This window comes from Pipistrellus kuhlii, unplaced genomic scaffold, assembly GCF_014108245.1.
Source record: "Pipistrellus kuhlii isolate mPipKuh1 unplaced genomic scaffold, mPipKuh1.p scaffold_m20_p_15, whole genome shotgun sequence".
Classification (NCBI taxonomy): Eukaryota; Metazoa; Chordata; class Mammalia; order Chiroptera; family Vespertilionidae; genus Pipistrellus; species Pipistrellus kuhlii.
In genome coordinates this window covers 4,948,656-4,963,067 of record NW_023425460.1, presented here as the reverse complement: position 1 = coordinate 4,963,067, position 14,412 = coordinate 4,948,656, and the positions used below count along the sequence as shown (strand labels likewise).

Below are 14,412 nucleotides of genomic sequence, written 5' to 3'. Positions count from 1 at the left end.
GCGCCACTCAACCAGGAGCCGGACTCACGGCTGGTGAGTGCAGCAGGGCTAGCGGGAGCCTCTCCTGCCTCTGTGTCAGTGTAACACAAAGGAGCAGTGAGCCGAGTGGTAAGAAGCAGCGAGCAGACGGGCAGTAAGGAGCAAGGTGTCCCAGACTGCAAGAGGGATGTCTGACTGCTGGCTTAGGCAGAAATCCCATGAGAGGGTCCCCGACTGTGAGAGGGCACAGGCCAGGCTGAGTGACCTCCATCCCAGTGCACAAATTTAGTGCACCAGGCCTTTAGCTTTAAATAATAGGGAAAAAAATGGTTCAAATAGCCGAAACCGGTTTGGCTCAGTGGATGGAGTGTTGGCCTGCAGACTGAAAGGTCCCAGGTTCGATTCCGGTGGAGGGCAAGTACATTGGTTGCGGGCACATCCCCAGTGGGAGGTGTGCAGGAGACAGCTGGTCGATGATTCTCTCTCATCGATGTTTCTGGCTATCTATCCCTCTCCCTTCCTCTCTGTGAAAAATCAATAAAATGTATTAAAAAAAAATGGTTCAAATAGTAAATGTTATGTTATGTATATTTTACCACACATACACATAAAAAGCAAATAGGTTATTACCCTTAATATGAAACAAGCATCAAGGTCAACAGTCACCAAGGGTTTAGATCTGGAAGACTGACATGAAACATTCCAAACATCTCTGTTGAGTTTAAAAGCTCTCTGTAGCACTTTCATGAAACTCTGTCACAAAAAATCAACAGAGACACACAATTTAGAGATAAGCCATCTGCTTCAGGTAAAAGATGAAAAAAAAAAAAAATGCAATATCCCAACTCAATTCACCTTAAAATTCCTGAACACACCCGGCATCCCTACGGCACAGCCTGACAGCAGCTTAGCTCTCTCGCTCTGTGCGGCTCCATCTTCCCAAAGTTGCAGGAAATTACTGAAGCAGAAGGTAAAGGCGGTTGGAAATGAGGTAGAACAACAACAACAAAAACTAAGACAAAACATTTATCTGCTGCTTACTTTTTCAGGAAATAGAAAGCCAGAGTATCAAAAATCACTCCACACTAACTCCAAGGAAACAGTAATTATGGAACAGAGCTGGAAGAAGCCTCAAAAATCTAGCCCAACCCTCTCACCAAGCCTCCTTGGACCTGACGCCTCCTTGGAAGCACTGAGGGTCCCACAGGACTGAGCACGGCCTCCCTCATGCTAAACTTCTGGTTTTACTGTTGGACGGAAAACACACACATATACACACACAGAACACACGTGCCAGGCGGTTATAAAGCTCATCCAATGTCAAGATACTGCAAAGTTAGGAACAGATTACCATCCATCCAAGACTCCTTCGAGGACACCAAGCTGACATTCAAATTCTAAGTACAGAAAGGGGAGGGCTCTCTAATCCTACAAAAGGCTCCACATGGCTCCTGGCAGCCAGCCCCGCCATGCCGGTACCTGATGGGTGACCTTGGGAACTTCAGACACCAAAGTCACACCACCTGCTTCCATCACAGACATGCTGTAGGTGGTGACATCTGTGCGTGCATCTGGGACTCGCTCTAGCCTTCCTGCACTCCCACAGCCTTCTGCCGCTGTGAAGTCACCACCTAAATGATTGCCAGGGGGAGAGGGAGGGTGGAGGTGAAAGAGGGCATAGAGAGGATAGAAGGTGATGGGAAGAATAAAATAAAATAAAAAAAGAAATCTGCGCCAAAACCGGTTTGGCTCAATGGATAGAGCGTCGGCTTGGGGACTGAAGGATCCCAGGTTCGATTCCCGTCAAGGGCATGTATCTTGGTGGTGGGCATATCCCCAGTAGGGGGTGTGCAAGAGGCAGCTGATCGATGTTTCTCTCTCATTGATGTTTCTAACTCTGTATCTCTCTCCCTTCCTCTCTGTAAAAAATCAATAAAATATATTTAAAAAAAAAAAAAAGAAAGAAAGAAATCTGCACGTATTTCTGAAGAGATCCGGTCTTACGCAGGATCACACCACACGCTGCACACACAGCTGACCAGTCATCCACTCAACAGAAATATATTGAACACCTCTCTGGGCCCAGGCTCTATTCTAGGCATTAGGGACAGAACAGCAAACTCGGTTCCTGAATATGACATTCTGCTCTCGGGGACCCACAGCCACAGCTAAAGCATCCCTGCCATCTGTGCAGCACGGTTTACAAGGAGCTCTCCCATAACCCCCACAAGTGTCAGGAGGATCCCAGGTTTCTGGTTCTAAGGCTGGTTCTGGGCTGTTTTGCTCACCACACTAACAAATGCTCCTCCTCTCTTCTTACCACGGATTGTCCAACAGCATAGAGAAGTAGTTATTGTTTTATTGTGTAGAGTAAGCTCAGAAAGGTTAAATGCCTTGCTCAAAGTCTGAAGCCTGGTGACGTCTGCCCACCTCCCCACTCTCCCACGCTAGCAATGGCCTCCCCTTCTAGCTGCGTCGTCACACGAAGGTGCGGCCACATAGCACGACGTTCACCGGTGTTTTACCTCAGTCTCCTTCCCGCTCTTCTGCCTCTGGAGAGCTGCTTCTCCCCTCTCCAAAGAGCCAATCACAGCGTCCCATCGCCCAGCCCTATTGGTTGGGTCCGCTGCTGGGCCAAGCTTAGTCCTCTAGCCCTGGCCACAAGGACTGGGCCTCCCATGGACACGTGACCCTTGTCAGGCCAAAGGAAATCCTTCCTGGAGGTTTTTCTGCCTGGACTCGCTGGATAGAGCGCCCTTTCTCCTCTGGTCAGGGGCTGTGAAGGTGGAAGCCCGGAAGCTGGGAACCACGTTCTAGGAAAAGAGGGCAGCATTGAGGCTCAAGCACCCAAGCGCCAGTTCCCCAACCCATCCCAAGGTTTTGAAATATTATACAATAAACTTCTCTTTTCTGTCTAATACAGTTTGGGCTAAGTTTCTGTCCCTTGCAAGAGGCACCCTGAACTAAACCAGAGAGAGAGAAATAAATTCTGCCTTTCTCTTAGAAAACGCTTCTCCATCATTCCTTCCGAGTTCCTCCACCTCTTCCTCTCAAATAACACAATGAAGAGAAAAGCTACACTGGTTGGAGCTTTTATTTATGTTACTGTCCCTGCTGACCCTCCAGGGCAAAGCAGATGAAGAAAAAGTGGCTGGTACCTAAGTGAGTAGGCAGAGAACAAAAGGCCCAGGTAACCTCTAATGAATAATAAATAATCCACACCTGACTCTCAGCAGCCAACTGCACCTGTCCTACTGGAAAAACCTGGCAGGGTTATTCCTTCAAGAAAAATTCCTCCAGCTTTAACTTCTGACAAGTGCACAATGCCTGAACTCCAAGAGACGCCAAACGCCTCGCTCGGCTGGCCATCGTGGTCCTCCAGGTGAGCTCTGCATCCCCCACGCCACTCAGGCTGGCCTAATTCTGCAACCTGAACACACTGCTCCGCTCGGGCGATGCCTAGCGCCCAGAACGTCCTCCTTTCCTTCTGCGTGTTCAAAGTGCCACTTCAACACCCAGCTCAGGCTCCATGAAGCTTCCTCCACCACCCCCAACAGCTGCCACTGTCTCCATTCTCTTCACTCTGGTGAAGCCCAATCAGCCAGCTCACTAGGAAACTAAAGATGACGCATGGAGGGGAAGAGAAGAAACATCCAGCTCGGAGCACACGCTACAGCAAGCATGTCAAACTTGCGGCCCACGGGCCGCATGCCTCATTTATTTGGCCCGCGTTAGCCTTTGAGTTTGACATGCTTGCCCTACAGGGACTGGCGGCAATCACCAAATTTGGCCACTTCTGTCCCACCAGGGAGGCCTGCCGTGGGGAGCCCTCCACAGGGAGATGGGAATTAGAGACCCTAAGGGTGGAGGAGAGTATTTGGGGAAGCCATGTAGCATCCAGAGCTTTTAAAGGGAGGAAAAGGCCTGCTTGTATTGTATCACTCAGTTGATCTGTCTCATACTGTCACTCTCCCGAGTGTTCCATTCCCCCAGTGGAGGCAGTGAGCTGCAGGCTGGAATTACATCCTACGCACCCCTGTCTCTATCTACACCCTCCGGCCTCACCTGGAGCAAGCACAGAGCCAGGCACTTCGGTCCTCTCCGATCACACTCCACCCTCCCAGGGGCTGAGGCAGGCAGTGCAGTACACTTAGCCCCATCTCCCAGATGAAGACACTGAGGCTCACACAGCCAGGAAGGCCCTCACTCCAGGAACAGACAGTCCATGTTCCTCAAGTGAGAAAACCCAGCTGTTAGTAACCGAATCAAAGAGGGGAGAAAAAGACCGCCTGGGTTCCAAGTGAACAAACACGATCCTGGTACAATGGTGGAAAAAGCCTCCAGGCTGAGCCATCGAGGGACACAGCAGTTCTCCCCTCACTCTACCATCAGGGGTGCAGGGACGATCCCCCCCTCCTTACAGACCCACATGGGGACAAGGAGAGGCTGCAGGAGCCCCGGGGGTCCCCAAGGCAGAAAATGCCTGCAATTATAGGGGGAGGGTCGAACCAGGTCATAGGAAGAGGTGTCCCCAATCGCAGAATCAGGAACTGCTTCCCCTGGACTCCCACTCCTCTTTGCCCTGCAACTTCTGTCCTGTCCTCACACTCAGGGATGGGGGCTCAGAGCCCAGCATCACGCGGGAAGGCATCACTCGTCTCACTGGAGCCACCACAGGACTAAGTGAGATACTTAAGCACGCAGTAATGCCGAAACCGTTTGGCTCAGTGGATAGAGCGTCAGCTTGCGGACTGAAGGGTCCCAGGTTCGATTCCGGTCAAGGGCATGTACATGGGTTGGGGGCACATCCCCAGTGGGGGGTGTGCAGGAGGCAGCTGATCGATGTTCTCTCTCATCGATGTTTCTGACTATCTGTCCCTCTCTCTTCCTCTCTGTGAAAAGTCAATAAAATATTTTTAAAAAAATAAAAAATAAAGCACTCAGTAAGATGCCATACGCTGAACAGCACTGTACTGTGAGTCTTGACATAGGAGCCCCCCTGCCACCCGAAATAAAACAGCACTGTATTTTCTTAGCCACTCTCACACGCCAAGCCTAAGCATGATGGGTTATAAATGTCCGGGGCTCTAACTAAGCATGGGCAGAACAGGTGGGTTTGCTTCCTCCCGGTTCCAGGGCCCGGGGGGGGGGGGGGGGGGGGGGGCTGTCAGACAGTGTAGGCCTGCAGCACAGCCAACTCCCACAGCATACACGTGCCAGGCAGGGGATGGGCATTCTGGGCCAAGGAAGCCCATACCTGGGTGGTGGCAGCACCTCCACTACAGAGATGGTGACCAAGGGGCCTTCCCTGGATGCTGTGCTTGATCCTTACAAAGCCAACTGCTTCCTCTCAGGTCCCCACACGGGCCTGGCTCTAAGGCCGACCCACAGCAGAGCAGTGGACCTGCACGCAGAGTGGAAACTGCTGGGAGAGCAAGGGTGCAGGACACAGGACCGGATTCCCCGGACTTTGGCTCCCTGGGGGTGCGATGGGTACAGCCACCCCTTCAGCCACAGCAGCGCTTTTATGCACTGAGGTCTGCCCCATAAGGGCTCCCTGGCTGAAAGGAAAAAGAGCTGGAAAACCACTGCACAGTCTGTCCTCCTTTACACAGACCCCAGCACGCCACTGTTAGCTTGCACATCGTGTCACTTCTCTCCCAGAAGCTCTAGGTGGCATCTTATGACATCATATGCTACCCTATATTTATTTTCTAAAGTATGAACTAAAATAATTTAACTTCCCCTTGAAAATTATTTTTCTGTGGATTTCATGACCCTCTGCAAGGCTACAGATCTCTACATTGTAGTAAAATTCGGGTCTGAAACCATTGCCCTTGGGCATAAAACCCAAACTCTACTCCATTCCTTCCTCACAGGGTGGGAGCGGCTCCTAGAACTTTGGTTCCGTGCGGCCCCGTCTTCCCCACCAGCCAAGGCAAAGGGGGCACCTACATGACGGCAATTCACCCCTGTACGCCTGACACTGCGCCTAGCACTGATTCCAACACGCCCCAGCAGGGCCTGACTCCGCAATCCGGCTTCTGGGAATCCGCGATAAACCCGCTCCTTCAAAGGCAGATAAATGAGAGGCAGGCAGAAAGATAAAAGCAACTTAAAAGGAAAAAAAGTCACCGCAAAGAGATTTCCCTCTGTCCTTATCCTTCCTTGCATCTTCAAAAACACCATTCCAGGAGAGGGCTGGGTTTGCCCAGAAACTCAGATACGATCATAATTGGGGGGGGGGGGGGGGGGGGGGACAGAACACAGGTTTGAGGGGTGTAAATGCTAGAGAGTCAGCAACCCCAAGTGGAGACAAAAGGGCCACCAATAAAAAGATACGCTGTGTGGCCGGCCATTTAGTCCCTCTGGAGGTCAGTCCCTTCCCTATAAAAAGTTGAGGTTCAGCGGGCGAGTGCACATCAGAGCTGTTACCAAGAACGGCTTATAAAATCATCCCCTTAATAAGGGAGGCATTTAACAGCCTTATAAACGGGTCTCCTCAGCCTGGGGCCTACAGGTTGCTACAGGCCGTCTTTTGGTCCTTAAGGTTCACCCTTAAAACAAGGACAAGACATAGAAACTTACCGCTTCCTGGCTCCGAACAAGTTAAATAAAACAGTAGGTCACAACTGAAAACTACTTTGAGCGTTTTAACCGCTCCAAGCCAGAGTTTTCTCTCTGGCAAGGTTAGAACAATAGCTCACAGAGTATTAACAAGGAAACGCGATAAACCAGTGTCCCCACCACAACAGTAGGTGCCTAATACATGCTTGTCCTCTTCCTTCTTCGGTGCTACACCTTCCTGGAGCTTCCTTGTCTCAAATACTGGCTGTCCACACTCCCCAAGCAGGCCAGCCCAGGCCTACCCCTTGTCACAAATTCCCAGCATCACCCCACACACGTGAAAACTCACAAATCCGTCACCCACCACCCAAGGGAACCAGCACCAGTCTTCGCTGTGGCACCGCTCAGCACTCCCATTCTGAGATCTGAGCCCCAGCAGCCACTTACTAGGATTTTCCCATGGTGCAATGCAACTTCCCCAACTTTTCCGGGCCCACAGTTTCCAAAGAAACCTAGCAGGCATTGTGCACAACCAGCCACAAGTCTGGGCTCGCAGAGGGGCTTGAGCTCTGGGCAGAGGGAGCGGAGAGAGCCAGGAAGAGAAAAGGCACCCGTGATCCCCAAACCAGGTGGCCAGGGACCCACATTCAGGACTCCGGGTCCTGGCCCAGGGTCCAGTCTCCTTGACTGTTGTATTAACGAAAGGCTCCCAGAGGCTCTCCAAGGACCGGTGGGTGGTGAAGAGCCTCGGAAATGGGGCTGACAGACATCCCCCGGCGGTCCCCAGGGGGCTGGCCCTTGTTGGACCCGGTGGTCTCAGGAGGACCCTGCAGCCCCGGCCCCGGAGCCCAGGCCTGCAGCGCGGGCATTGTCCCCGGCCCTGGAGGAGGTGTGAAGCGGGGTCCCCGGCAGCTGGAGAAGGGAGGTTGCTGGCCCCGGGACCGCGCCAGGTAGCGCCGGGGCCTCCCCGCGCCCCTCCGAGGGCCGGAGAGGGAGGCGGCGGAGGCGGGCCGCGCGGCCAGGCGGGCGGGACACTCACCGGCGCCCTCGGCGGGCTGCGGCGGCCCCACGACGCCGTTCAGGTAGAGAATGGGCAGCAGGTGGGGCTGCGTCTTCTCCAGCGCCGCCCGCAGCTCCGGGAGGGGGTCGCGCTCCTTGGCCAGCAGCAGCTGCAGCAGCCGCTCCGCCTTGGAGCCGCCCGCCTCCGCGTCCAGCCGCCGCCGCTCGCCGGGGCTCAGCGCGCCCGCGGCCTCGAGCAGCCCGAGCACGGCCTCCACGTCCGTCATGGCCTGGGCCAGGCTCTGCTGGCAGCGGGCGAGCAGCTCCCGGCGCGGCGGCTCCATGGCGGCGCGCGCCCGCCCGCCCGCCGGGGCTGCGGCTCCCGGCGCCTGCAGCCTAGCGCGCCGGGGCGCGGGCGGCGGGGGCCATGCGCGGGGGCGCGGCGGCGGGCCCGGCGGCGGGCGGCGCTCAGCGGCAGCCGCCTCCCGGGCTCAGGAGCGCAGCCATGTTGGCTGCGGCGGCGGCGGCGGGACTGGAGGAGGAGGAGTAGGAGGAGGAGGTGGAGGAGGAGGAGGAGACGGAGGAGGAGAAGGAGGCGGAGGTGGAGACGGCGGCCGGGGCGCGTCCGAGGCCGGGCTCCAACGGGCATGCTCCCTCGCCCGCGCGCGCCGCCGCCGCCGCTCCCTCTGCCCCGCGGGACAACTCGCCCGACACCCAGGCTCGGCCTCCCCAAACCAGCTCCCAGCTCCCAGGCCCCCGACGGCTCAGGCCTGGCCTGGCGGGTGCGCCCCCACCGCTCCCCCACCCTGTCCCCTTCCCCTGCGTCTCTGGCCGGTCCCGAGGGGTGGGCAAGGGAAGGGGTCCTTGCCCCCAGACCGCCAATGGACCCCCCCATAGTCCCCCAGGCCCAGGCGCCGCAGGGGGTGAAAGACAGGGATTTAGGAGCCTCGCAGGAATCCCCAGCCCCTTGGGCCAGGCACACGGCCATACCTCAGACAACTGGAGACCCCCTCAAACAAAAACCCTGACCCCCATCCAGGGTCTCCTAATAGGAAAACTCCAACATAAAGCCTGGACACCGCTGAGGGGGACTGGGCTCGCTAAACTTGGACATCTCCAAATGAAGACCTCCCTTGAGTCTGTGAGAGTTCCCCACCTCCAAAGAGCGCTTATATAGAGACTTTCCCAAGCTAATCCCCAAAGGTTGGTTCATCAGGGTCTTTCTCCCGGCCCTCATTGGAGAGGGGTTGGTCCCCAGAGTCTAAAAGGGTTTGGACGTAGAGAAGAGGAGGGCATGTGTTCCTGGGTGAGAAAGAAGGGGGTGGGGGTCTGCTGTAGATCCATTCATCTTTTGGGCAACAGAAGGGCTCTCCCTGCTAGACGACACCCCCAGATTCTAGCTGGTCTGGGGAAGAGGCCAATCAGTGGGCTGTGGAAGCCTTGCTTTTGAGATGCCCTCAGTGAGGGGTCTAAGGCCTGCTCCACGTGTCTCCTGCCTCCCAGCCTAGTCCTTTGTAAGCACATACATCCCACTAACTTCAGAGGACAAGGTCCTTAGAAGCTGGAACCCCACTTGCTGGCTCGCAGTCACCCCACCACCCTGGTGTACTGTGGGATCCCAGGGCCACTGCAGATATTTGTGATGGATGAATCTCATTTACAAACACAGGGGGCCACAGGTGCTTTTCCAGCTGATACGTCCCTCCTGCTCCCATCACTTCTTCTCCTCCCCCCACTAAAGCAAAGTTCTCCTTCAGATCCTCATCTTTAAAGGGGAGGAGTAGCTTTTATTTAATGGAAACAAACTCTCTTTATTGTGGCTAGAGCCCTGACCAATTTGGCTCAGTGGATAGAGCGTCGACCTGTGGACTGAAAAGTCCCAGGTTCGATCGATCAAGGGCATGTACCTTGGTTATGGACACATTCCCAGTGCAGTGTGCAGGAGCAGCTGATGGATGTTTCTCTCTTATCAATGTTTCTATCTGTCTCCCTTCCTCTCTGTAAAAAAATTTTTTTAATTATATATATGTGTGTGTGTGTGTGTGTGTATGTATATATATATATATATATATATATATATATATATATATATATGGTTAGAACAAGAGTCCCAGACTTTATACTTCCGTTTTGGGTTTCCCTTTAAGGAAATGGACAACACGGGAGCAAACCGATTACCCCAGGCTGAATTCTGTGTCCTCAACGGGTGGAGAGTGTATTCAACCTGGGGGCATGAGCCATGGGTTCATGAATAAGCCTCAGGGTGTCAGGGAAGCTTTTAAAGCTATCTGAGCTTTTTTGTGGGTAGTTACATATATTTCTAGGAGAAATGTCTGTAGCTCTGATCAAACTCTTTAAGGGCCCCCTGACCCCAAATGGGCCCCGAAATGGCAGAAGGAAACTATGTTAAGCTGCCTCCCTACTCAGAGGCTGGGCTGCTGTGGCTGAGCAACGTTCCAGGAGAGGAGAGGCTGGTGCACAGCGCTTGGGATCCAGACGTGCTCCCTGGCTCCTGCCTCCCCCTCCTGCCCCTGAGAGACGGTTCCCCCTTCTGGCCACCACTTCCCTAACAGCAACTACAGAGCCTAAAGCCTAAATAGTCCACAGAGGCGCCCATCCTTCAAGACACACCTGACCTCTGACCTTAGATGGATTAACTAGGAATCTAAGGGTGGGAGGAAGGTGAAAAGATGGGGGGAGTTGAGGCTCATTTGGTTTATGGTTAGAACCCACAGTAAGACCCCATCCAAGGCAAAGGGTATCTGTGGCAGAGAGGTCTCCCCGTTACCCCTAAAAGGAAGGTGGGGAGCATGTGTGCTGTCCCTGGAAGCCTTCCCAGGAAGCACACGCTGAGGATGTCCATTTGCTAAGAGTGCTTTCTCCCAGGGGCTGTGCGGTGATGGACACTACTTTCAACAAACCCTTTACTGGACACTCTGGGGTTGTGTGCAAAACATAAATTCTGGAAGAAATGGTTTACTTTAGGAATACATTCAACGTTAAGGTCCCTTGAACCAGTGATTTTGGTACAACCTTGAATTCCTGTCGCATTTTATACCCTTGAGGGCGCCTTTCCACACACTATATCCTTTGTGCCCTGTTCTGGGTTGAATTGCGCTCCCCCTTCCCCCCCTTAAAAAAAAGATATGTTCAAGTCCCAGTACCTGTGAATTTGACCTTATTTGGAAATAAAACCTTTGCAGATGTACTCATGCTAAAATGAGGTCATACATTATGGTAGGCCTTCATCCAGTGGCTGGTGTTCTTGTAAGAAGAGGGGAATTTGGATTCAGGCACACACAGGAGAACCACGTGAGGATGGAGGCAGAGGCCGGACCACTGAGGAATGCTGGCAACCACCACGCATGGAGAGAGGCCTGGACCCTCCTCTCCCTCAGAGCCCCCGGAAGGAGCCACCCCAGAAGGAGCCACCAGCGAAATCGGCATTTTCGACTTTTGGCCTCCAGCACTGAGAAGAGTTCATTTCTGCTGACAAGCCCCGCAGTTCGTGGCGATTGGTTATGGCAGCCCCAGGAAATGAACACAGTCTCATACCATGGGGGTGGTATGAGGGACAAAGATGGGAGTCTCATTTTACAAATTCCCCCTGTCACATCACTCTTCCACGAAGAAATTCTCTGTAGACTTACCCTTCTTGCTGCTTTCTTCTGCTCTTAGGAAAAGAAGGTCTCTCTCTTCCTTGAGAATAGCCTTCCCATAGTCTGGATACAACCCCTGCACCCTACTCACACTGACTCTCTCTCCCTCTCTCTCTCTCTCTTTCTCTCTCTCTCTCTCTCTCTCTCTCTCTCTCTCTCTCTCTCACAGACACACACACACAAAATACACTCACATTCATTCACTCACACACACTCTCACTTTCACTCACACAGACACATTCACACACGGACTCCCTCTGCTCTGGCTCATGCCTCCCTCCCCTTTTTCAGCAAACAAGGGGGGGTCTTCTATGCTCAAAGGACCCCTTCCCTCTCCACGACCTGACATGAGCCCACTCACTCCTCTGAAGCTTTGTAGTCCAGCTGTGCCCAGAAACTGCTCTCTCCGCATTAACCCCTTGCTGCCTCCACAGGCCTCTCCTGCACCTGCATCCAGCCTCCGCTCTGACGGTGCCATGCCCCTGAGAACATCTTTTCTCCCTCTAAACCCCCTTCCCCACCAGCTCCTTTCTCCCCACAATTGACTCTCCCCACATCCTCCAAGGAAATCATTTTGGAGCTGGGCAGACAGGAGCTCAGCTCCCAGTGCTGACACACACCGGTTACTGACCTGTCCTGGGCCTGGGCCTCTGCATGTCTTAATTGGGAAGGTGGGGTGATTAGGGGAATCCAGTTAGGACTTAAACAGAGCCCAAGCACAATTCTGGTGTCTGGCAGACATACAGACACTCCTAATGTAGTGTTTGAGCCTCAGCTTCTGCAGTCGGAATGCCAGATTTAAATACTGGCTTTGCAACCTATTGTCTGGGCACTGTTGGGTAAACCGCCCCGTGCCTCAGTTTCCTCGTCTGGAACTTAGGGGTATCAATGACAGTATCAATGTCGTTATATATTTCTTATGCTCAACCAATTGTCGTCACTCTTGTGGCTTCCACTCTCACCCGCCTGAGCAGAAAGACTCTCCACGGCCTCTAGCAACAGGTTGTGAGCGGAGGTTTCCAGGTTCCCGAATTAAACATTTCCATTTCACTTGGAGTAGGTGCCCCTTCTACCTTGTTCTCTGCTGCGTTCCCTAGCAGGCGCCTGGCCTGTGTTAGGTGCTCAACAGATACTTTGTAATGAATAAGTGATCCTATGAATATGTGAACTAGAGAATTTTGCATTGAGGCTCCTTTTGAAAAATAATATCTGCTGTACATGGAAAGGTGGGGAAGGAGGGCACCAGACCCAAAGGGGGAGAGGTTCACAGACTCTCGTGCCCCAGGACGTTTGGGGCAGGTGGGGAGCTCAGTGCTGGTGCCCAAGCTCCACCCACTGCAAAGCCCCCACCTCATGGGGGCTAAGTGGCAGGACCCCCATTCTCTCCTGCCTCTCCCTGGGTGCAGGCTTGGACCATCAAACCCTGCTAAAGACCCCGCAGTCAGAAATCCAGGCTGAGCTAAAGGCACCGAAGTTGAGTGTCGCCCTAGGGCACAGCCCGCCCAGGTTTCTCCAAGCACAGACCTGCCTGGAAGAGTTAACCCTTTGACTCAGAGCCCTTTCTGCACGTTTCAGCTTACATGTCACCTGCTTTAGGAAGCCAGCCATGACTTACCAGCCTCCTCCCAAAAGATCTAGATGTCTCTGCTCCTTGCTCCCATTGCAACTTTTTACCTCCCCTTTATTAATATCTATCAGTGTATATTGTTAAAATAGTTTACTTCTCTATAGCCCTTAGTAGACAGAATGGCCCCCAAAGATGTCTGTGCCTTGGTCCCCATAACCTGTGACTATGAAATACGTTACAAGGCTACAGGGACTGTGCAGATGTGATTAAAGTAGGGAGACTCTCCTGAGTTATCCAGGTGGCTCCAGTATAATCACATGAGCCCTTAAAAAGCAGAGAATTTCTCAGGCTGGAGACAGTAGAAGCAGAGGTCAGGGGGAGTCCAAGCAGAGAAGGGTCTGACTTGCTCTGAGAGGTAGGTGCCCATAGGCAAGGACCAGAGAGAGGCGCTAGGAACGAAGGCGTCTGCAGCTAACAGCCAGCCAGGAATCAGGGACTTCAGTCCTACAGCAGCAAAGAACTGCGTTCTGCCAGCAGCCTAGTGGGCCTGGAAATGGGTTCTTCCCACAGCCCTCTGACGAGAGCCCGCTGGTCAACACCTTGATTTCAGCCTTGTGAGACCCTGAGCAGTCCAACCACCTGGCACCTCTGACCTACAGGGCTATGAGCTACTAATTGTAGGTCGTTTTAAAGCTCTAAGTTGGTGGAAATTCTGTTATGACAACAATGGAAGACTAGCAATCCCCAAAGACTAAGCTCTGCAGGGACAGGAGCGATAGTAACTGGTCCACTGTCAAACCCGAGCACCTGTCATTTGGTGGGCACTCAAAAACCTGTTAGATGGACGAAGGGAAACCTCCTCTTCTACCAAGACTGGCTTTTGGGCTAATTACTTAAGACATCTTTGAAAAACAGAATCCAGTTCTCCACCAGCGATCGGGGTGAGGGGAGGACAACTGAGGGTGCCTAAGAAACTGGGGCTCCTCTGCAGGCTGGGTGACCTGGGGCCTCTGATCCTGGAGTTTATGTTTCTAACGGAAAAGCAACAGTTGTTCTCTGGAGAAATGGGTCCAGCTGCTCTGCTCCACATGTGCAGTTCCTTTTGACAGTAAGCAAAGCAGTCTGCAAGCGTGTGTGCACATGTGAGCATGTGTGTGTGCACGTGTGAGCATGCATGTGTGCCACAACAGAGTGTGAGAGCATCGTGGGCAGGAGTGGGACTGTGTCAATGTGAATGTGGGTGTCTGTGAACACAAACTGTGTTACTTAAGAATACTTGGGCCCTGGTTGGCTTGAGTCAGTAAATAGTGTATCAGCCTGTGGACTGAAAGGTCCCAGGTTTGATTGCAGTCAAGGGCACGTTCTTCAGTTATAGGCTCCCGGCCCTGGTTGGGGTGCATCCGGGAGGCAACCAGTAGATGTACATCGATGTTTCTTTCTCTGTCTCTCCCTTTCCTTTCCACTCTAAAAATCAATGGAAAAATATCATCAGGTGAGGATTAAAAAATAATAATTTTTTAAAAAGAAATGGATGAAACAAACAAACACAAAAGAATACTTGGAGGAAGCATTTCTTTCTATCAATAGGATGGTTCCCCAACCGACCCTGAAAATTGCAGGCGGCCCAACATTCGAGATGTA

At 53.0% G+C, this 14,412-nt stretch overlaps 1 protein-coding gene across 6 annotated transcripts in view; it reads right to left on the bottom strand.

Annotated features, from left to right (window-relative positions):
- DLG5 (discs large MAGUK scaffold protein 5) overlaps positions 1-8,066 on the bottom strand; it is a 109,073-nt gene extending 101,007 nt beyond the window's left edge. For 2 of the 6 annotated variants that reach the window (XM_045581691.1, XM_045581693.1), the window contains exon 1: positions 7,586-8,066. In XM_045581691.1, the coding sequence (XP_045437647.1) occupies positions 7,586-7,889 (304 nt within the window). In that variant the 5' untranslated portion in view covers positions 7,890-8,066. The remainder of the gene's footprint in view (positions 1-7,585) is intronic. The other 4 variants (XM_036438105.2, XM_036438103.2, XM_036438106.2 and 1 more) reach the window with 2 other exon arrangements.
- Positions 8,067-14,412: the final 6,346 nt, after the last annotated feature.